At 40.4% G+C, this 22,794-nt stretch overlaps 1 protein-coding gene across 2 annotated transcripts in view; it reads left to right on the forward strand.

Annotated features, from left to right (window-relative positions):
* NAP1L4 (nucleosome assembly protein 1 like 4) overlaps positions 1 to 22,794 on the forward strand; it is a 333,781-nt gene that overhangs the window by 217,077 nt on the left and 93,910 nt on the right. For both annotated transcript variants that reach the window (XM_053720431.1, XM_053720432.1), the window contains exon 13: positions 17,063 to 17,122. In XM_053720431.1, the coding sequence (XP_053576406.1) occupies positions 17,063 to 17,122 (60 nt within the window). The remainder of the gene's footprint in view (positions 1 to 17,062; positions 17,123 to 22,794) is intronic.

Consider the following 22,794-nt stretch of genomic DNA (forward strand, 5'->3'; position numbering starts at 1 on the left):
AAACGTTGCATCCGGGCGAATGGTCTCTTCACCCAGAGGTATTTCTTCAGATTGTTCAAATGTGGGAACTCCCAGAAATAGATCTGATGGCTTCTCATCTAAACAAGAAACTTCCCAGGTATCTGTCCAGATCCCGGGATCCTCAAGCGGAAGCAGTGGATGCATTGTCACTTCCTTGGAAGTATCATCCTGCCTATATCTTTCCGCCTCTAGTTCTTCTTCCAAAAGTAATCTCCAAGATTCTGAAGGAATGCTCGTTTGTTCTGCTGGTAGCTCCAGCATGGCCTCACAGGTTTTGGTATGCGGATCTTGTCCGGATGGCCTCTTGCCAACCGTGGACTTTTCCGTTATGACCAGACCTTCTGTCGCAAGGTCCTTTTTTCTATCAGGATCTCAAATCCTTAAATTTAAAGGTATGGAGATTGAACGCTTGATTCTTGGTCAAAGAGGTTTCTCTGACTCTGTGATTAATACTATGTTACAGGCTCGTAAATCTGTATCTAGAGAGATATATTATATAGTCTGGAAGACTTATATTTCTTGGTGTCTTTCTCATCATTTTTCCTGGCATTCTTTTAGAATTCCGAGAATTTTACAGTTTCTTCAGGATGGTTTAGATAAAGGTTTGTCCGCAAGTTCCTTGAAAGGACAAATCTCTGCTCTTTCTGTTCTTTTTCACAGAAAGATTGCTAATCTTCCTGATATTCATTGTTTTGTACAAGCTTTGGTTCGTATAAAACCTGTCATTAAGTCAAGTTCTCCTCCTTGGAGTTTGAATTTGGTTCTGGGGGCTCTTAAAGCTCCTCCTTTTGAACCCATGCATTCATTGGACATTAAATTACTTTCTTGGAAAGTTTTGTTCCTTTTGGCCATCTCTTCTGCCAGAAGAGTCTCTGAATTATCTGCTCTTTCTTGTGAATCTCCTTTTCTGATTTTTCACCAGGATAAGGCGGTGTTGCGAACTTCTTTTGAATTTTTACCTAAGGTTGTGAATTCCAACAACATTAGTAGAGAAATTGTGGTTCCTTCATTATGTCCTAATCCTAAGAATTCTAAGGAGAAATCGTTGCATTCTTTGGATGTTGTTAGAGCTTTGAAATATTATGTTGAAGCTACTAAGTCTTTCCGAAAGACTTCTAGTCTGTCATCTTTTCCGGTTCCAGAAAAGGCCAGAAAGCTTCTGCCATTTCTTTGGCATCTTGGTTGAAATCTTTAATTCATCATGCCTATGTCGAGTCGGGTAAAACTCTGCCTCAAAGGATTACAGCGCATTCTACTAGGTCAGTTTCTACTTCCTGGGCGTTTAGGAATGAGGCTTCGGTTGATCAAATTTGCAAAGCAGCAACTTGGTCCTCTTTGCATACTTTTACTAAATTCTACCATTTTGATGTGTTTTCTTCTTCTGAAGCAGTTTTCGGTAGAAAAGTACTTCAGGCAGCGGTTTCTATTTGAATCTTCTGCTTATGTTTTCATTAAACTTTATTTTGGGTGTGGATTATTTTCAGCAGGAATTGGCTGTCTTTATTTTATCCCTCCCTCTCTAGTGACTCTTGCGTGGAAAGATCCACATCTTGGGTAGTCATTATCCCATACGTCACTAGCTCATGGACTCTTGCTAATTACATGAAAGAAAACATAATTTATGTAAGAACTTACCTGATAAATTCATTTCTTTCATATTAGCAAGAGTCCATGAGGCCCACCCTTTTTGTGGTGGTTATTATTTTTTTGTATAAAGCACAATTATTCCAATTCCTTATTTATATGCTTTCGCACTTTTTTTCTTATCACCCCACTTCTTGGCTATTCGTTAAACTGATTTGTGGGTGTGGTGAGGGGTGTATTTATAGGCATTTTGAGGTTTGGGAAACTTTGCCCCTCCTGGTAGGAATGTATATCCCATACGTCACTAGCTCATGGACTCTTGCTAATATGAAAGAAATGAATTTATCAGGTAAGTTCTTACATAAATTATGTTTTATACCCTTTTGGATACACAGACTAAACCTTATTACTCCCAATAGTTTATAATGTCATATTCAGAGTACAACCCATGGGGCACTCTAGTTCTAAGTCTGTGTATCCAAAAGGCTTCCCTTTTTGCTAAAAGTTTGTCCCTATCTCTTCCTCTCTTATTACACTTGACCAATTCAATAATCGTCCACTTAAGCGAATTTGCACTTTTTGTTGTGCTTCAATTTAAAGTGTTGCACTAAATAGGTTCTCATAGCTCAAAACGAGTACAGGTATACCTCACTTTACAGCGCTTCACTTTACAGCGATTCGCTAATACAGCGCTTTGTGGAGCTGAAGTTCAACCTCCAAGGATTTTGAAACAGTGCTGTAAATCATTGTGAGATTGCGAGAAAAGTGACTGGTACCATTTTGCTATGCTTAGTTCAATGTTAACTGCATTGCAGTGCAATCTGTGTCTCAGTGTTATAGTCTGGCAAATTTTACTACAGTAATTGTCCCTATTTTACAGGTACAGTATTTATTGAATACTAATTGAATACTTGCTGTGCTAGTGTTAAACTAAACGTAGCACTATTGCACCCCTAATATATGTTAGTTCAAACATAATTTTAAGATTTTAAACACTGAAAAGAAATCTAAAACTGCCTTGTTTCACTTTAAGGCGGTTTTCACTTTACAGCGGGGCTCCGGTCCCTAACCCGCTGTATGAGCGGGGTATACCTGTATTTGCTAATACAATGTGTACAGAGGGTTTTGAGGAGTGCACTATTTCTGGGCTTGTCAACCATTAAAGCAAAACTACTAGTGTTGTTTTTTTTACTTTATGCAGTTTGCTGTAAGCTACAGTAGAATCAACTGCACTTTTTAAAAAGCCCATCTAACCTCATCCGTTACATACTGAAAACGTAACTACATGGTTCTGGCATAAAGCGGTTTTAAAATCTGTATACAGAAGACTAGAAAAGATAAGGGCTGAACTGGGGACTGACTGAGCTTGGTAGCTTGTGCTATGGGATGTGCTTGCCCAGGGTGTGGCCTTCTTAATTCACTTGTGCTTTTAACACAGTAACTTCTTTAGTATATCATACTGATCCCATCCAGAAGGACGGTCCTGCCCCAAAATACTATCCCATAGGGCAAGCTATTAAGCTCTGTCTATCACCAGCCAAGTGCATCTTTTTCCTAGTTTCTCGTTTTCAAACATTCCTCGGTTAACACTATTCTTGCTGATAATAACAATTTCACTTAAAGGGATACTGAACCAAATTTTGTTTTTCATGATTCAGTTAGAGCATGCAATTTTAAGAAACTTTCTAATTTACATTTAGTCAACAATCAGCAAGCGCTACCCAGGTTCTGAACCAAAAATGGTCCGGCTCCTAAGCTTACAATTCTGCTTTTTCAAATAAAGATGCTAAGAGAACGAAGAAAAATTTATAATAAGAGTAAATTTAGAAAGTTGCTTAAAATTGCATGCTATATCCGAATCATGAAAGAAAAAAAATTTTGGTTCAGTATCCCTTTAATAACAAACTAAATGCTATGCAGGGAATTTAGTTAACATGCTATATATTTTACAAAGCCTGTAGCTTTGAGCAGAAATTAAACGCCTACAAAAGAAAAGCTGAATTCAAGTGTTTCATTTTTTTAAACACTGACATAAATGTTACTGTGATCATTGATCAAATAATACATATTTGTGGACCTGTGGTTATAGTTCTTTATTCTTTTTAAACCTTTTATTTTATACCTCAAACATTTTGCCTAATGCCAGGATTCCAAGCCAAAGATATATTCTGCTGTGTCAAGGAATAGGTTGTAGGTACACACCTATTCTTCATACGCAGCAAGCATAGATCTAGCAGTTTTTTTTATCAGATTTCTGTATTTTTCCTTCCATGATGTAGCATTGAGATACAGTTCTTTTAAAGACATTTCTTTCATGTAATTGGCAAGAGTACATGAGCTAGTGACGTATGGGATATACATTCCTACCAGGAGGGGCATGCGCTTCTCAGCGTGCTGAAGCTCGGTTCCTCTCAGAGTGCAGTGAATGACAGAGGGATGTGAAGGGAGTATTACCTATTGAATACAATGGTCATCCTAACTGGGATCTATTTCATAGGTTCTCTGTTATCGGTCGTAGAGATTCATCTCCTACCTCCCTTTTCAGATCGACGATATACTCTTATATACCGTTACCTCTACTGATTCTTGTTTCAGTACTGGTTTGGCTATCTACTTTATGTAGATGATTGTCTTTTGGTAAGTATGTTTTCCTTTTTTTTTTTAAAAACACTCTCAGCTATGGTTTGGCACTTTATATGTAAAGTTCTAAATATGTTTGTAATTATATTTGCCATGATTCAGGTTAAAAAAGTAAGAGAACCCAGGCGCCTACCCTAAGGAGGCTAAGGTATAAGTTATGGGAAACCAGAGAGTGGCTAAAAATTAATTTAATAAATCTTCACAAAATCATTAAAATCAGATTACAGTTGAGTTAAGAACAATAGAAAAAAACACAATTTCATACTTCATGGATCCATGAGCAAGAGTAAAGGTAATAACAAATTGATAGTGCAAATGATCAGACAAATAACAGTGAAATATGTAACGAATAAAAACAGTGATAAAAACAATAATGGGGAATCAATCAATCCAGTAGATTAAAAACAATCAATCCAGTAGATTAAAAACAATAATAATGGCAGTCTTAAATAGTCAATGGTAGGGGTTAAAAATGAAGAAGTCTCAAGTCTTAGTCTTGAGAAAGGCCTAGTACGGGCCGAAACGCGTAGACCAGCACTGGTAAGCCTTATTCTATTATTTGCTATTTGTTTAGGACATTCTACACTATATTTTGTTTTGTTTTTCCACAGGTGGATCGTCTGTTCCCTTTTCTTTTTCTTTTTACTTTAGGATCGCTTTCCCAGTTATTGTTGGCACTTGTTTGAAGATTGTGGATTCACTCTCACCTTTTTTGAACACCATATACTTTGGTTTTTAGCCACTTATTTCGTCATTTTTTTGATCGTCATTGTTTGATCGCTATTTATTATATTATTTTTCACGCTTTTCGTCATTTTTTATAAGACTTTCGTCACCTATTTGGATTTGACTTTTTTCTAATATTGGATTACATAAAGATTTTTTAATTGGATTTGCACTTCAATCGTATATCACAGGATTTCAAAAAAACACTTCTTGCTCTTAGCACTTTTTTGGATTTGTATGAACTTCTTAATTTTTATCCCCTACCATTGACTATTTAAGACTGCCATTATTATTTTTTTAATCTGCTGGATTGATTGTTTTTAATCTACTGGATTGATTGATTCCCCATTATTGTTTTTATCACTGTTGCTAAATGCATTTGTTGTAAACTTGTGGTATTCCTCCGGCTGTAGTTTGTGCTAGTTGTCATGATAATCTTTCAAAAGCAGACAATATTTCCATTAGTAATAATCCATTACCTGTTGTTGTTGTTCCTTCAACATCTAATGTTCAGGATATTCCTGTTAATGTGTTTCTGATTCCATTCACAAGGCTTTGTCTGTCATACCACCTTCTAATAAACGTAAAAGGTCTTTAAAAATTCATCAAATTTATGAGAAGTTTTAAAATGACCAACAGCATTCTGATTTATCTATCTCTGATGAGGATATATCTGGTTCAGAAGATTCTACCTCAGATATTGACACTGACAAATCCTCATATTTATTTAAAATGGAGTATATTCGTTCCTTATTAAAAGAGGTGTTGATTGCATTAGATATGGAGGAGACTAGTCCTCTTTATATTAAAACCAGTAAACGTTTAAATTCGGTTTTTAAACCTCATGTAGTTATTCCAGAAGTTTTTCCAGTTCCTGATGCAATTTCAGATGTAATTTCTAGGGAATGGAATAGACTGGGTACTTCTTTTACTCCAAGGTTTAAGAAACTGTATCCTTTGCCAACTGATAGATTGGAGTTTTGGGAAAAGATCCCCAAAGTTGATGGGGCCATCTCTACTCTTGCTAAACGTACTACTATTCCTACGGCAGATAGTACTTCTTGTAAAGATCCTTTAGATAGGAAACTTGAATCTTTTCTAAGGAAGGCTTATTTATGTTCAGGTCATCTTCTTAGGCCTGCTATTTCTTTGGCTGATGTTGCTGCTGCTTCAACCTTTTGGTTGGAAACTTTAGCACAACAAGTACCAGATCATAATGTGTATAGCATTGTTAAGTTAATTCAACATGCTAATAATTTCATTTGTGATGCCATTTTTTATATCATTAGAATTGATGTGAGATATATGTCTTTAGCTATTTTAGCTAGAAGAGCTTTATGGCTTAAATCTTGGAATGCTGATATGACTTCTAAATCAACGTTGCTATCTCTCTCTTTCCAAGGTAATAAATTATTTGGTTCTCAGTTGGATTCTATTATTTCAACTGTCACTGGGGGGAAGGGAGCTTTTTCTCTTGTTAAGTGTATCCAGTCCACGGATCATCCATTACTTGTGGGATATTCTCCTTCCCAACAGGAAGTTGCAAGAGGATCACCCACAGCAGAGCTGCTATATAGCTCCTCCCCTCACTGCCATATCCAGTCATTCTAATGCAACTCTCAACTAAGATGGAGGTCGTAAGAGGACTGTGGTGTTTTATACTTAGTTTATTTCTTCAATCAAAAGTTTGTTATTTTTAAATGGTACCGGAGTGTACTGTTTATCTCAGGCAGTATTTAGAAGAAGAATCTGCCTGCATTTTCTATGATCTTAGCAGAAGTAACTAAGATCCTTTGCTGTTCTCACATATTCTGAGGAGTGAGGTAACTTCAGAGGGGGAATAGCGTGCAGGTTTTCCTGCAATAAGGTATGTGCAGTTAAAATATTTTTCTAGGGATGGAATTTGCTAGAAAATGCTGCTGATACCGAAGTAATGTAAGTAAAGCCTTAAATGCAGTGATAGCGACTGGTATCAGGCTTATTAATAGAGATACATACTCTTATAAAAGTGTATTTTAAAACGTTTGCTGGCATGTTTAATCATTTTTTACATATGTTTGGTGATAAAACTTATTGGGGCCTAGTTTTTTCCACATGGCTGGCTTGAATTTTGCCTAGAAACAGTTCACTGAGGCTTCCCACTGTTGCAATATGAGTGGGAGGGGCCTATTTTAGCGCTTTTTTGCACAGCAAAAATTACAGACACAGACTTCCAGCTTCTTCCTGCATGATCCAGGACTTCTCTGAAGGGCTCAAAAGGCTTCAAAAGTCGTATTGAGGGAGGTAAAAAGCCACAGTAGAGCTGTGGCAGTTGTTGTGACTGTTTAAAAAACGTTTTTGTCATTTGCTATTCCGTTTTTGGTATTAAGGGGTTAATCATCCATTTGCAAGTGGGTGCAATGCTCTGCTAACTTATTACATACACTGTAAAAATTTCGTTAGTGTAACTGCATTTTTTCACTGTTATTTCAAAATTTGGGAAAATTTGTGTTTCTTAAAGGCACAGTAACGTGTTTTATATTGCTTGTAAACTTGTTTTAAAGTGTTTTCCAAGCTTGCTAGTCTCATTGCTAGTCTGTTTAAACATGTCTGACACAGAGGAACCTACTTGTTCATTATGTTTGAAAGCCATGGTGGCGCCCCATAGGAGAATGTGTACTAAATGTATTGATTTCACCTTAAACAGTAAAGATCAGTCTTTATCTATAAAAGAATTATCACCAGAGGGTTCTGTCGAGGGGGAAGTTATGCCGACTAACTCTCCCCCCGTGTCAGACCCTTCGCCTCCTGCTCAGGGGATGCACGCTAATATGGCGCCAATTACATCAGGGACGCTCATAGCGATTACCTTGCAGGACATGGCTGCAATCATGAATAATACCCTGTCAGAGGTATTATCTAGATTGCCTGAATTAAGAGGCAAGCGCGATAGCTCTGGGGTTAGGAGAGATACAGAGCGCGCAATTGCTGTTAGAGCCATGTCTGATACTGCGTCACAGTATGCAGAACATGAGGACGGAGAGCTTCAGTCTGTGGGTGACATCTCTGACTCGGGGAAACCTGATTCAGGGAAACCTGATTCAGAGATTTCTAATTTTAAATTTAAGCTTGAGAACCTCCGTGTATTGCTTGGGGAGGTATTAGCTGCTCTGAATGACTGTAACACAGTTGCCATTCCAGAGAAATTGTGTAGGCTGGATAGATACTATGCGGTGCCGGTGTGTACTGACGTTTTTCCTATACCTAAAAGGCTTACAGAAATTATTAGCAAGGAGTGGGATAGACCCGGTGTGCCTTTTTCCCCACCACCTATATTTAGAAAAATGTTTCCAATAGACGCCACTTATGGCAGACGGTCCCTAAGGTGGAGGGAGCAGTTTCTACTTTAGCAAAGCGTACCACTATCCCGGTTGAGGACAGTTGTGCTTTTTCAGATCCAATGGATAAAAAATTGGAGGGTTACCTTAAGAAAATGTTTATTCAACAAGGTTTTATTTTGCAGCCCCTTGCATGCATTGCGCTTGTCACAGCTGCGGCGGCATTCTGGTTTGAGGCCCTGGAATAGGCCATCCAGACAGCTCCATGGAATGAAATTAATGACAAGCTTAGAACGCTTAAGCTAGCTAACTCATTTGTTTCTGATGCCATTGTTCATTTGACTAAACTAACGGCTAAGAATAGGGCGCTATGGCTTAAATCCTGGTCAGCTGACGTGACTTCAAAGTCTAAATTACTCAACATTCCTTTTAAGGGGCAGACCCTATTCGGGCCTGGCTTGAAGGAAATTATTGCTGACATTACTGGAGGCAAGGGTCATACCCTTCCTTAGGACAGGGCCAAATCAAAGGCCAAACAGTCTAATTTTCGTGCCTTTCGAAATTTCAAGGCAGGAGCAGCATCAACTTCCTCCGCTTCAAAACAAGAGGGAACTGTTGCTCATTCCAGACAGGCCTGGAAACCTAACCAGTCCTGGAACAAGGGCAAGCAGGCCAGAAAGCCTGCTGCTGCCCCCAAGACAGCATGAAGGAACGGCCCCCTATCCGGAAACGGATCTAGTGGGGGGCAGACTTTCTCTCTTCGCCCAGGCGTGGGCAAGAGATGTTCAGGATCCCTGGGCGTTGGAGATCATATCTCAGGGTTATCTTCTGGACTTCAAAGCTTCTCCTCCACAAGGGAGATTTCATCTTTCAAGGTTATCAGCAAACCAGATAAAGAAAGAGGCATTCCTAAGCTGTGTGCAAGACCTCCTAGTAATGGGAGTGATCCATCCAGTTCCGCGGACGGAACAATGGCAGGGATTTTATTCAAATCTGTTTGTGGTTCCCAAGAAAGAGGGAACCTTCAGACCAATCTTGGATCTAAAGATCTTAAACAAATTCCTCAGAGTTCCATCATTCAAAATGGAAACTATTCGGACCATCCTACCCATGATCCAAGAGGGTCAGTACATGACCACAGTGGACTTAAAGGATGCCTACCTTCACATACCGATTCACAAAGATCATCGGTTCCTAAGGTTTGCCTTTCTAGACAGGCATTACCAATTTGTAGCTCTTTCCTACGGGTTGGCCACTGCCCCGAGAATTTTTACAAAGGTTCTAGGCTCACTTCTGGCGGTTCTAAGACTGCGAGGCATAGCGGTGGCTCCGTATCTAGACGACATCCTGATACAGGCGTCAAGCTTTCAAGTTGCCAAGTCTCATACAGAGATAGTTCTGGCATTTCTGAGGTCACATGGGTGGAAAGTGAACGTGGAAAAGAGTTCTCTATCACCACTCACAAGAGTCTCCTTCCTAGGGACTCTTATAGATTCTGTAGAGATGAAAATTTACCTGATGGAGTCCAGGTTATCAAAACTTCTAAATGCTTGCCGTGTCCTTCATTCCATTCCACGCCCGTCAGTGGCTCAGTGCATGGAAGTAATCGGCTTAATGGTAGCGGCAATGGACATAGTGCCATTTGCGCGCCTGCATCTCAGACCGCTGCAATTATGCATGCTAAGTCAGTGGAATGGGGATTACTCAGATTTGTCCCCTCTACTAAATCTGGATCAAGAGACCAGAGATTCTCTTCTCTGGTGGCTTTCTCGGGTCCATCTGTCCAAGGGTATGACCTTTCGCAGGCCAGATTGGACGATTGTAACAACAGATGCCAGCCTTCTAGGTTGGGGCGCAGTCTGGAACTCCCTGAAGGCTCAGGGATCGTGGACTCAGGAGGAGAAACTCCTCCCAATAAATATTCTGGAGTTAAGAGCAATATTCAATGCTCTTCTAGCTTGACCTCAGTTAGCAACACTGAGGTTCATCAGATTTCAGTCGGACAACATCACGACTGTGGCTTACATCAACCATCAAGGGGGAACCAGGAGTTCCCTAGCGATGTTAGAAGTCTCAAAGATAATTCGCTGGGCAGAGTCTCACTCTTGCCACCTGTCAGCGATCCACATCCCAGGCGTAGAGAACTGGGAGGCGGATTTTCTAAGTCGTCAGACTTTTCATCCGGGGGAGTGGGAACTCCATCCGGAGGTGTTTGCTCAACTGGTCCATCGTTGGGGCAAACCAGAACTGGATCTCATGGCGTCTCGCCAGAACACCAAGCTTCCTTGTTACGGATCCAGGTCCAGGGACCCGGGAGCAGCGTTGATAGATGCTCTAGCAGCTCCTTGGTTCTTCAACCTGGCCTATGTGTTTCCACCGTTTCCTCTGCTCCCTTGACTGATTGCCAAAATCAAACAGGAGAGAGCATTGGTGATTCTGATAGCGCCTGCGTGGCCACGCAGGACCTGGTATGCAGACCTAGTGGACATGTCATCTCTTCCACCATGGACTCTGCCTCTGAGGCAGGACCTTCTAATACAAGGTCCTTTCAATCATCCAAATCTAATTTCTTTTGAGACTGACTGCATGGAGATTGAACGCTTGATTCTATCAAGGCGTGGCTTCTCCGAGTCAGTCATTGATACCTTAATACAGGCTCGGAAGCCTGTCACCAGGAAAATCTACCATAAGATATGGCGTAAATATCTTTATTGGTGTGAATCCAAGAGTTACTCATGGAGTAAGGTTAGGATTCCTAGGATATTGTCCTTTCTCCAAGAGGGTTTGGACAAAGGCTTATCAGCTAGTTCTTTAAAAGGACAGATCTCTGCTCTGTCTATTCTTTTGCACAAGCGTCTGGCAGAAGTTCCAGACGTCCAGGCATTTTGTCAGGCTTTGGTTAGGATTAAGCCTGTGTTTAAAACTGTTGCTCCCCCGTGGAGCTTAAACTTGGTTCTTAAAGTTCTTCAGGGAGTTCCGTTTTGAACCCCTTCATTCCATTGATATTAAACTTTTATCTTGGAAAGTTCTGTTTTTGATGGCTATTTCCTCGGCTTGAAGAGTCTCTGAGTTATCTGCCTTACATTGTGATTCTCCTTATCTGATTTTTCATTCAGACAAGGTAGTTCTGCGTACCAAACCTGGGTTTTTACCTAAGGTGGTTTCTAACAGGAATATCAATCAAGAGATTGTTGTTCCATCATTGTGTCCTAATCCTTCTTCAAAGAAGGAACGTCTTTTGCATAATCTGGACGTAGTCCGTGCCTTGAAGTTTTACTTACAGGCTATTAAAGATTTTCATCAAACATCTGCCCTGTTTGTCGTTTACTCTGGACAGAGGAGAGGTCAAAAAGCTTCGGCAACCTCTCTCTCCTTTTGGCTTCGGAGCATAATACGCTTAGCCTATGAGACTGCTGGACAGCAGCCCCCTGAAAGGATTACAGCTCATTCTACTAGAGCTGTGGCTTCCACCTGGGCCTTTAAAAATGAGGCCTCTGTTGAACAGATTTGCAAGGCTGCGACTTGGTCTTCGCTTCACACCTTTTCAAAATTTTACAAATTTGACACTTTTGCTTCTTCGGAGGCTGTTTTTGGGAGAAAGGTTCTACAGGCAGTGGTTCCTTCCGTTTAAGTTCCTGCCTTGTCCCTCCCATCATCCGTGTACTTTAGCTTTGGTATTGGTATCCCACAAGTAATGGATGATCCGTGGACTGGATACACTTAACAAGAGAAAACATAATTTATGCTTACCTGATAAATTTATTTCTCTTGTAGTGTATCCAGTCCACGGCCCGCCCTGTCCTTTTAAGGCAGGTCTAAATTTTAATTAAACTACAGTCACCACTGCACCCTATGGTTTCTCCTTTCTCGTCTTGTTTCGGTCGAATGACTGGATATGACAGTGAGGGGAGGAGCTTTATAGCAGCTCTGCTGTGGGTGATCCTCTTGCAACTTCCTGTTGGGAAGGAGAATATCCCACAAGTAATGGATGATCCGTGGACTGGATACACTACAAGAGAAATAAATTTATCAGGTAAGCATAAATGATGTTTTTGCCTCAGGATAAAAAATCTAAGGGTAAATTTAGGGCTGCTAACCGTTTTTGTTCCTTTCGTCAAAATAAGGAACAGAAATCTGACCCTTCCCCTAAGGGAACGGTTTCCAATTGGAAGCCTTCTCCAGTCTGGAATAAATCCAAGCCATTTAAAAAATCAAAATCAGCCCCCAAGTCTGCTGGAAGGGGGCAGACTAAGATTTTACAAGGATGTTTGGATCAATTCAATCCAAAATCATTGGATTCAGAACATTATTTCTCAAGGGTACAGAATAGGTTTCAAATTAAGACCGCCTGTGAGAATTTTTTTTCTCACGCATTCCAGTGAACCCAGTAAAGGCTCAGGCTTTCCTGAAGTGTGTTTCAGACCTGGAGTTATCTGGGGTAATTGTGCCAGTTCCCTTTCAGGAACGGGGTCTGGGGTTTTATTCAAATCTGTTCATTGTTCCAAAGAAGGAGAATTCTTTCAGACCAGTTCTGGATCTAAAAATTTTGAATCGTTCTGTAAGAATAACAACATTCAAGATGGTGACTATAAGGACTATTCTGCCTTTTTGTTCAGCAAGGGCATTATATGTCCACAATAGACTTACAGGATGCATATCTTCATATTCTGATTCATCCAGATCACTATCAGTTTCTGAGATTCTCTTTTCTAGACAGGCATTACCAATTTGTTGCTCTTCCTTTTTGCCTAGCAACAGCTCCAAGGATCTTTTCAAAGGTTCTCGTGCCCTACTCTTTGTAATCAGAGAGCAGGGTATTGCGGTGTTTCCTTATTTGGACGATATGTTGGTACTTGCTCAGTCTTTACATTTTGCAGAATCTCACACGAATCAACTAGTGTTGTTTCTTCAAAGACATGGTTGGAGGATCAATTTACCAAAACGTTCCTTGATTCCTCAGACAAGGGTAACCTTTTTAGGATTCCAAATAGATTCAGTATCCATGACTTTGTCTCTAACAGACAAAAGACGTCTGAAATTGGTTTCAGCTTGTCGGAACCACCAGTTTCAATCATTCCCTTCAGTAGCTATGTGCATGGAGGTTTTAGGTCTCATGACTGCAGCATCGGACGCGATCCCCTTTGCTCGCTTTCACATGAGACCTCTTCAGCTTTGTATGCTGAGCCAAAGGTGCAGGGATTATACAAAGATATCACAATATCCTTAAATCCCAATGTTCAACTATCTCTGACTTGGTGGTTAGATCACCATCGTTTAGTTCAAGGGGCCTCTTTTGTTCGTCCAACCTGGGCTGTGATCACAACAGATGCGAGTCTTTCAGGTTGAGGAGCTGTCTGGGGATCTCTGACAGCGCAGGGGGTTTGGAAATCTCAAGAGGCGAGATTACCAATCAATATTTTGGAACTCCGTGCGATTCTCAGAGCGCTTCAGTTTTGGCCGCTTCTGAAGAGAGAACAGTTTATTTGTTTTCAGACGGACAATGTCATAACGGTGGCGTATGTCATTCATCAAGGTGGGACTCGCAGTCCTCAAGCTATGAAAGAAGTATCTCAGATACTTGCATGGGCGGGATCCAGCTCCTGTCTAATTTCTCCAGTCCATATCCCAGGTATAGACAATTGGGAAGCGGATTATCTCAGCCGCCAGACTTTACATCCGGGAGAGTGGTCTCTGCATCCAGATGTGTTTTTTCAGATTGTTCAGATGTGGGGGCTTCCAGAAATAAATCTGATGGCTTCTCATCTAAACCGTAAACTTCCCAGGTATCGGTCCAGGGATCCTCAGGCGGAAGCAGTGGATGCGTTGTCACTTCCTTGGAGTTATCAACCTGCTTATATCTTTCCGCCTCTAGTTCTTCTTCCAAGAGGGATTTCCAAAATCATAATGGAGCGTTCATTTGTACTGCTTGTGGCTCCAGCATGGCCACACAGGTTTTGGTATGCGGATCTTGTTCGGATGTCCAGTTGCCAACCTTGGCCACTTCCGTTAAGGCCAGACCTTCTATCTCAAGGCCCATTTTCCCATCAGGATCTCAAATCATTAAATTTGAAGGTATGGAGATTGAACGCTTAGTGCTTAGTCATAGAGGGTTCTCTGACTCAGTGATTAATACTATGTTGCAGGCTCGTAAATCTGTGTAGAAAGATTTATTACCGAGTTTGGAAGACTTACATTTCATGGTGTTCTTCTTATAAGTTCTCTTGGCATTCTTTTAGAAATCCTAGAATTTTACAGTTTCTTCAGGATGGTTTGGATAAGGGTTTGTCTGCAAGTTCCTTGAAAGGACAAATCTCTGCTCTTTCTGTTCTGTTTCACAGAAAAAAATGCTAATCTTCCTGATATTCATTGTTTTGTACAGGCTTTGGTTCATATCAAGCCTGTCATTAAGTCAGTCTCTCCTCCTTGTAGTCTTAATTTGGTTTTGAGGGCTTTACAGGCTCCTCCGTTTGAGCCTATGCATTCTCTGGACATTAAATTACTTTCTTGGAAAGTATTGTTCCTTTTGGCCATCTCTTCTGCTAGAAGAGTTTCTGAGTTATCTGCTCTTTCTTGTGAATCTCCTTTTCTGATTTTTCATCAGGATAAGGCGGTTTTGCGGACTTCATTTAAATTTTTACCTAAAGTTGTGAATTCTAATAACATTAGTAGAGAAATTGTTGTCCCTTCGTTGTGTCCTAATCCTAAGAATTCTCTAGAGAGATCTTTACATTCTTTGGATGTGGTAAGAGCTTTGAAATATTATGTTGAAGCTACTAAAGATTTCAGAAAGACTTCTGGTCTATTTGTAATATTTTCTGGTTCTAGGAAAGGTCAGAAGGCTTCTGCCGTTTCTTTGGCATCTTGTTTAAAGCTTTTGATTCATCATGCTTATTTGGAGTCGGGTAAATCCCCGCCTCAGAGGATTGTGGCTCATTCTACTAGGTCAGTTTCTACTTCCTGGGCTTTTAAGAATGAAGCTTCTGTTGATCAGATTTGCAAAGCAGCAACTTTGTCTTCTTTGCATACTTTTACTAAATTCTACCATTTTGATGTTTTCTCTTCTTCAGAAGCAGTTTTTGGTAGAAAAGTACTTCAGGAAGCTGTTTCAGTTTGATTCTTCTGCTTATAATTTCAGTTTTTTTCATTATAAAGATTAAAACTTTTGATTTGGGTTGTGGATTTATTTTTCAGCAGAATTGGATGTCTTTATTTTTATCCCTTCCTCTCTAGTGACTCTTGCGTGGAGTTCCACATCTTGGGTATTTGCTATCCCATACGTCACTAGCTCATGGACTCTTGCCAATTACATGAAAGAAAACATAATTTATTTAAGAATTTACCTGATAAATTAATTTCTTTCATATGATTTTTTTGTATAAAGCACAATTATTCTAATTCCTTGTTGATGCTTTTTACTCCTTTCTTTATCACCCCACTTCTTGGCTATTCGTTAAACTGAATTGTGGGTGTGGTGGGGGGCGTATTTATAGGCATTTTGAGGTTTTGGAAACTTTGCCCCTCCTGGTAGGAATGTATATCCCATACGTCACTAGCACATGGACTCTTGCCAATATGAAAGAAATTAATTTATCAGGTAAATTCTTACATAAATTATGTTTTTTACTAGTCAGATTCTAAAATAATTTGTGCAGTAATATTTGTTTTATTTGTGAATAACATTGCTTTCTGTGCCTTGTATTAGAGTTAACCCTGCCTCACACACTGTACACAACCGGCTACTTTAGACAAAGGTTTCATCTACCAAGTCGATTACGTTTTATGTTTGACTTGGCTTGGCTAGTAGAGCATATGCCAAAGCAAGAACATTATTACATCATGATACAATGAAAGGTAAAGGACAGTAAAGTCAAACTTAAGCTTTCATATTTCAGACAGAACATGCAATTAAAAACGTTCCAATTAATTATTAAATTTGCTTTGTTGTCTTGGTATCTTAGGTGAAAGTGTAAACCTAGGTAGGCTCATAGGTGCTCAGGAATGTGGCAAGTGTTTGCTTGTTGCAGTGTTATACATTACTCCAAGCACTCCATTCAAGAGAGATAAAACACCCAAAATAATTATTTCATGATTCAGATAGAGAATGCAATTTTAATCAACTTTCCAATGTATTTCTGTTGTCTAACCTGCTTCATTCTCTTAGTATCCTTTGCTTAAAAAGCAGCAATTTACTACTGGGAGCTAGCTGAATTCGTTGGGTGAGCCAATAACATGAGGCATATATGTGCAGCCACCAATCATCAGCTACTGAGCCTACCTAGGTATTCTTTTCTATAAAGGATACCAAGAAAACAAAACAAATTGGATAGAAGTAAACTAGAAAGTTGTTTAATATCACATGCTCTATCAGAATCATGAAGGGGAAAAAAAGTTTTCCTGTCCCTTTAAGTGCTTAAGACACTTGCACGCTTCTGAGCTAATGATGAGCCTACTTTGATTTTGTTCTCTTTGTATCCTTCGTTGAAAAGTAAATCTATTGGATAATCAAATTAAATGGAATTTTTTTTGTTTTAATTACATGTACTGTCTGAATCATGGAAATTACATTTTAGTGACCTTTGAAGTGAATGTTTTATTATATATATATATATATATATATATATATATATATATATATATATATATATATATATATATATATAATCTATACGCCTACTGAACTGTATTATTCATTTTGTTGTCTTATATTTTTTGTTATTGTCAAATTGTACTTTATTGGTAGATTAATTCATGTTCATGTATGGTCTAACAACTAGGAAATGGAAGGTGAAGAGGAGGGAGAGGAAGAAGAAGACGAAGAACCAAGCAATCCCAAAGTAAGATGTTTTTGGATAACAGTTTGTGTTCAGAGAGGCCATACTGTTTGATAATGTGGCATCACAAATTGCAAGTTGGGTGTGTGTGTGTGTGTGTGTATATATATATATATATATATATATATATATATATATATATATAGATATATAAAAAAAAATCTTCAGATTATTATTCATTTATATTTGTTGAGATATTCTGTAATTCTTTAATTAGCACAACACAAGCAAATAGTATTAGGTGTCCTTTTAGCTCACACAAGTGACGCTATTCTGCTTGGTATGGTTTTTTTCACTTGTAATAGTTTTGTTTATGTATTTACACCACCCAAGTTTCCTATTTGCCAGTCCGATAACAAAAATATATTTGCACTGTTCTTCCAGAAAGAAGCAACAAAATTGTTGGTGGTTTTTGTTTTTTTACGATTTAATTTTCTTTGGTAAAATAATGATGGTCCATAGGTCTCCATAACATATGGGATATATTTCCCGCCACTAGGTAAAGGTCAAGAACCTATACAAGAGCTTAAAATCTATCCCATCTCTAATCAGTTCTGTTCTTGGCACTCGCAGGTGGTGGTTGAGAATAGAGGTGTTTAATATTTTCTCAGACCAATGTGAGATCCATAATCACTGGGAACTATCATTCACAAATAAAACAGAAGAGAGATTGCACAGCAGATGAATGATACAGGGACATAGGAATACCCTGTAATGTGCACAGTATTTCCCTATGGGATGTCAGCCATAACTACCCTCAGACATCACAGGGACTTGTCCTTATCCTTCCCCTGTGGGATACAAGTATTTCCTACAGATATCCTCTGCGGTATCTGTGCCAGCACTGGATGGGTTCTCTACTCAATACTGCTGCAGCTTTATACCTGGTAAGCCAGTGGAAGGGTGCTACTTATGGTAGGTGACATACCACAGAGCACACGCAGCCCAGAGGCTATTTGTAGATACTCTGACAAAGGTACAGCAAGAGCTATGAATACGGCAACCAAGCCGAAACGCGTAAGCTTATCAACTTACTGAAGGGCATGTTTGTGCTATTGTTACTATACCTGTTTTATGGTTAAATAAAGTGAATCATCATTTTTTCTGCGGCTCCGGACTTTCTTTTGTTATTTACTTGAGCCGTTATTTGGAGCCCGCAGTCTTTTGTCCCAGCATCTGTGAAACTTACTTGCCGGGATACAGACGAGGTGGTCGAGAGAGGTCCGTTGACCGACCACGGAGTATCAGGGATTACTTACCCCCCGTAAGCCGGCACCCGATGATGACGTCAATCCTGAGAGCTGGAGAATGTGAACAGGCGGCGTCCGAGGAAGCACCTTGTTAGAGCGAGGAGGCTCCGAGCAAGGCTAACGGTACAACAACCGCCTAGGGATCAAGTCACTCGTACGGCATCTTACAAGTGGGTGAACACATCGGGCTCGTAAGCCGTGAAGAGGAAATGTAATATTATCCACCGCTATACATCCTGTCTCTGGTATCCACACAAGATACGACCATATGGGGTTTTGTTTCCTCTAATGGGGAAGCGTTGTTGATTGATTTCCAAGTACAGGATAGCTTAGCCTGCTGTCCTCATGACACCCTTTTTTTTTTTTTTTCCCTTCTTTTTCAGGTCCCTGTCTGCTTTATTCTTATCAGAGACACCGCCAGGTAAGAGACCGTTAACCGGATTCTGGCCCGTTAAGATTAAAAAACTGAGCATAATCTTATCCATATGTATTTCAGAATTTATCGTTAAGTATTTCGGATATCTGGATTTATTTATTTGTCCTTCAGGAGACTGGGAGTACTCGTTCTCTTAGAAGCTGAGTCCTCCTAATTAACCAGCAAACCTGAACCCTCTTTTGAAAACGCCCAATGATGAAGGGGTTGGTTAAAGGATGCTTACCTGCACCTCTCTGTTCACGATCACCATTCATTACTAGGGTTTGCATTCCTAGACATAGTCTATTAGTTGTCTTTCTATTTGGTCTGAATATAGTTCCTTGCATCTTGATAAAGGTGCTATGAGCATTATTGGCATTGATCAGAGATCAGTGGATCTCATTTGTCACTTATCAGGATGATGTATTTAGTGCAGGCTTCTTCACGGCTTCTAGCTATTGCTCATATCCAATGGTTACCGTTTTTCCTCCAAGATCATGGTTGGAGAATCAATGTTCTAAATAACTCTTTATATATCCAGCTAAAAGGGTGTCATTTCTAGGAGACAACATAGATTCTATCTTAATGCATCTAATACTGGCAGAATCACACTGAATAAAACTTCAGAAGGTGTGTCTATCCCTGCAACCTGCTTAAAGGGACATAATACTCATATGTTAAATCACTTGAAACTGATGCAGTATAACTGTAAAAAGCTGACGGGAAAATATCACCTGAACATCTCTTTGTAAAAAAAGGAAGATATTTTACCTCACAATTTCCTCAGCTCAGCAGAGTAAGTTCTGTTTAAAAAGTTATACTCAACTGCTATCCAGCTGCAGGTAAAAAAAATGAAGAAATGAACAGCAGCCAATCTGCATCAACAGTGCTGAGGTCATGAACTCTTTTGCTGTGATCTCATGAGATTTGACTTAACTCTCATGAGATGTCATTGTAAACTTCCTTAAGCTAAATAGGTACAGTCTGTCCCGGGACAGACATACTGATTTGTTGCTTAGAAGCCCTTTACAATGGGATGTGGCTACTGAGAAACTTTTGTGGTAACATTTCTTTCTTTTTTACATAGAGATGTTCAGGTGATATTTTCTAGTCAGCTTTTTACAGCTATACTGAATACATTTCAAGTGTTTAAACATTTGGGTATTATGGCCCTTTAATTTCCATCAGTAGCTCATTGCATGGAAGTAGTGGATTTCCATCTTCATATGAGGAGTCTCCATGGCTTCATTCCTTAATTGTGGGAATACAGAACCTGGCCACCAGGAGGAGGTAAAGACACCCCAGCCAAAGGCTTAAATACCTCCCCCACTCCCCTCATCCCCCAGTCATTCTCTGGCATCCTCCTGTGACGAAAGGCAAAGAAGTGTCGGTAGATTCAGAGTAGTCTTTTATGGAGGGTAGTACTCTTCGCTATGGGACTGGAGTTTTAAGTAGTCTTGTCAGCCTCTCAGTGAGAGCATTGACGAATGTTAGGGTCTGGAGATGCAGGGAGAGTCTTTCTGCTAACCCATCCTGACTCATATTAACAACTTCTAAGCAGTTAGTGTTGATGAGTTTCACTGCCTACTTCTATCACTCAAGTTCATGACATTTGCGATGCTACAAGACTGTCAAACTTGAGAGGCTGTGTGTCTGTTCCACGGCGACGATTCCGGTAAGATCGTTTCATATTATATGATAACGTAAGAAGACAGGGTCACACTGTGACTCCTTTATCTGTATGGAATCAAGGGTTAATATCTCCTGAAGGGGATTATTCAACAGGGGGGATTTACACATGATTTGCTTTATTATGTTTTATGCTGCGACATGTGGGAGATGAGGCTCTGGCAGATGTGAGAACATTCAGGTTTTTACTTTCGTTTTGGGTAAACTGCACAGCCTGTCAGTTTGGCACTTCATGTGACCGGGTGTGGCTTCATTAACTTCCTCTTTTCTAAACGTACAGTTTACAGGAGAAGAAGTGGTTTCTCTGTGGGGCCTGGGTCATAGGAGGTGGTGAGTGCCCCCGTTATTGGGGGTATAAAGGTGCCATTTACTTTTTCTATAGTACATTTTAAAAGAGCAAGCTATGGAGGACTCTGATGCGTTAGAGGGTACTCCCTCTTTACCCTGATCTAATGCCTGTTTTTATTGTGAGGAGGCTACGGTATACCCGCCTGCTCAACTATGTTCCACATGCCTTAAGTAGTTAAGTCTAAAAAGACTAAGATGTTTAGTACAACTAAGCTGTCCACCTCTGAGGAGGTCTCCGTCCCGCGAGGTGCGTTCCCTGCAACCATCTCCGATTACACATGCCAGCTCTCCATTGCCCTCTTACCGCCAGACTTTTCTGAACAGTTGCAAACGGCAGTATGCGGCCTTTAGTGCTTTACATCGCCCTGCTAAGCGCAAATGAAAGGTTAAATACTGCTATCCTTCCCTGGGGTCATCTACCAACTTGTTGGATTTATCTGATTCTAGATTATCCGCTGATACGCCTCTGATACTTCAGAGGAGGCTCTTTCTGGGTCGGAATCGGCGGCTTCTAAGCGGAGGAACCAGACTTTAGATTTAGGATAGAGCACGTTGGCTATGTGAGAGGTTCCAGAACCTAAGTTACCCGAGGAACCTTCTATTCCTAAGCTTGATAAGGTTTGAGAGGACAGGGTGGTGCCACAAACTTTACCGGTTCCCGTTAAGATGGCAAATATTATTAAGAATGAATGGGAAAGCCTCGGATCCTCTCTTTCCCCTTCTTCCTTTAAGAAATTGTTCCCGGGTACTGACTCCCAATTAGAGTTGTGGGGGTCTGTCCCTAAGGTGGATAGAGCTAAATCAACGCTTGCTAAGCGCACCACTATCCCGCTTAAGGATAGTTTGTTTAAGGAGCCCATGGATAAGAAGCTAGAAACTCTGTTGAGAAAGATGGTTTCAGCACACAGAGTTTTTATTTCAGCCTGCAGCAGCGGTTGCTGCGGTGGCTGGAGCTGCTACCTATTGGTGTGACTCTATCGGAGATGAACGTGGTGGAAACTCCACTCAATGAGATCCAGGAAAGAATTAAGGCCTTAAGGGTAGCTAATTTTGCAATGCAAACATGCAGATTATTCGCTTGAATGCCAAGACATCAGGCTTTTCTGTGTTTTCCCATAGGGCTCTGTGGCTAAAGTCTTGGTCTTCTGACATGACTTCAAAATCTAGATTGCTTTCCCTTCCATTTAAGGGGGAGGTTCTTTTCGGTCCAGGACTGGACTCTATCATATCCATGGTCACTGGGGGCAAGGGTGCCTTTTTACCGCAGGATAAGAACAACAAACCTAAAGGACAGGGTCATTATTTTCGTCCCTTTCGTTCGGATAAATTCCCATGCCAGCAGCCCTCCACGAAGTCTGACCTGTCCAAGGGAAATTCAAAACCATCTCAATCTTGGAATAAATCCAAGCAGAACAAGAAGCCCGCTGAGACAAAATCGGCATGAAGGGGTGGCCCCTGCTCCGTCACCAGATCGTGTTGGGGGCATACTATCTCTCTTTGTGGAGGCTTGGCTTGGAGACGTGCAAGACTCTTGGGTTTTGGAGGTCATTGCTCAGGGTTACAGGATAGGTTTCAAATCTCATCCGCCCAGGTTATCAAACCTGTCTTCAAGACAAGAAAAACGAGATGCTTTTCTAGGGTGCGTGAGGAATCTCTCCTCCCTAGGAGTGATTGTACCAGTACCTCTAGCAGAGAGAGGTCTGGGATATTACTCAAACCTTTTTGTGGTCCCTAAGAAGGAGGGTACTTTTCGCCCAACAAGTTTCTGTCGGCACCATCGTTCCAGATGGAAACAATTAGGTTGATTCTGCCCTTAGTTCAAGAGGGACAGTTCATGACTACAATAGACTTGAAGGATGCTTACCTTCATCTGCCTATTCACAAGGATCACTACAAGTTCTTAAGATTTGCCTTTCTGGACCAACACTTCCAGTTTGTGGCTCTCCTATTTGGTTTGGCTACTGCCCCAAGAG

This window comes from Bombina bombina, chromosome 7, assembly GCF_027579735.1.
Source record: "Bombina bombina isolate aBomBom1 chromosome 7, aBomBom1.pri, whole genome shotgun sequence".
In the NCBI taxonomy this organism is placed as follows: Eukaryota; Metazoa; Chordata; class Amphibia; order Anura; family Bombinatoridae; genus Bombina; species Bombina bombina.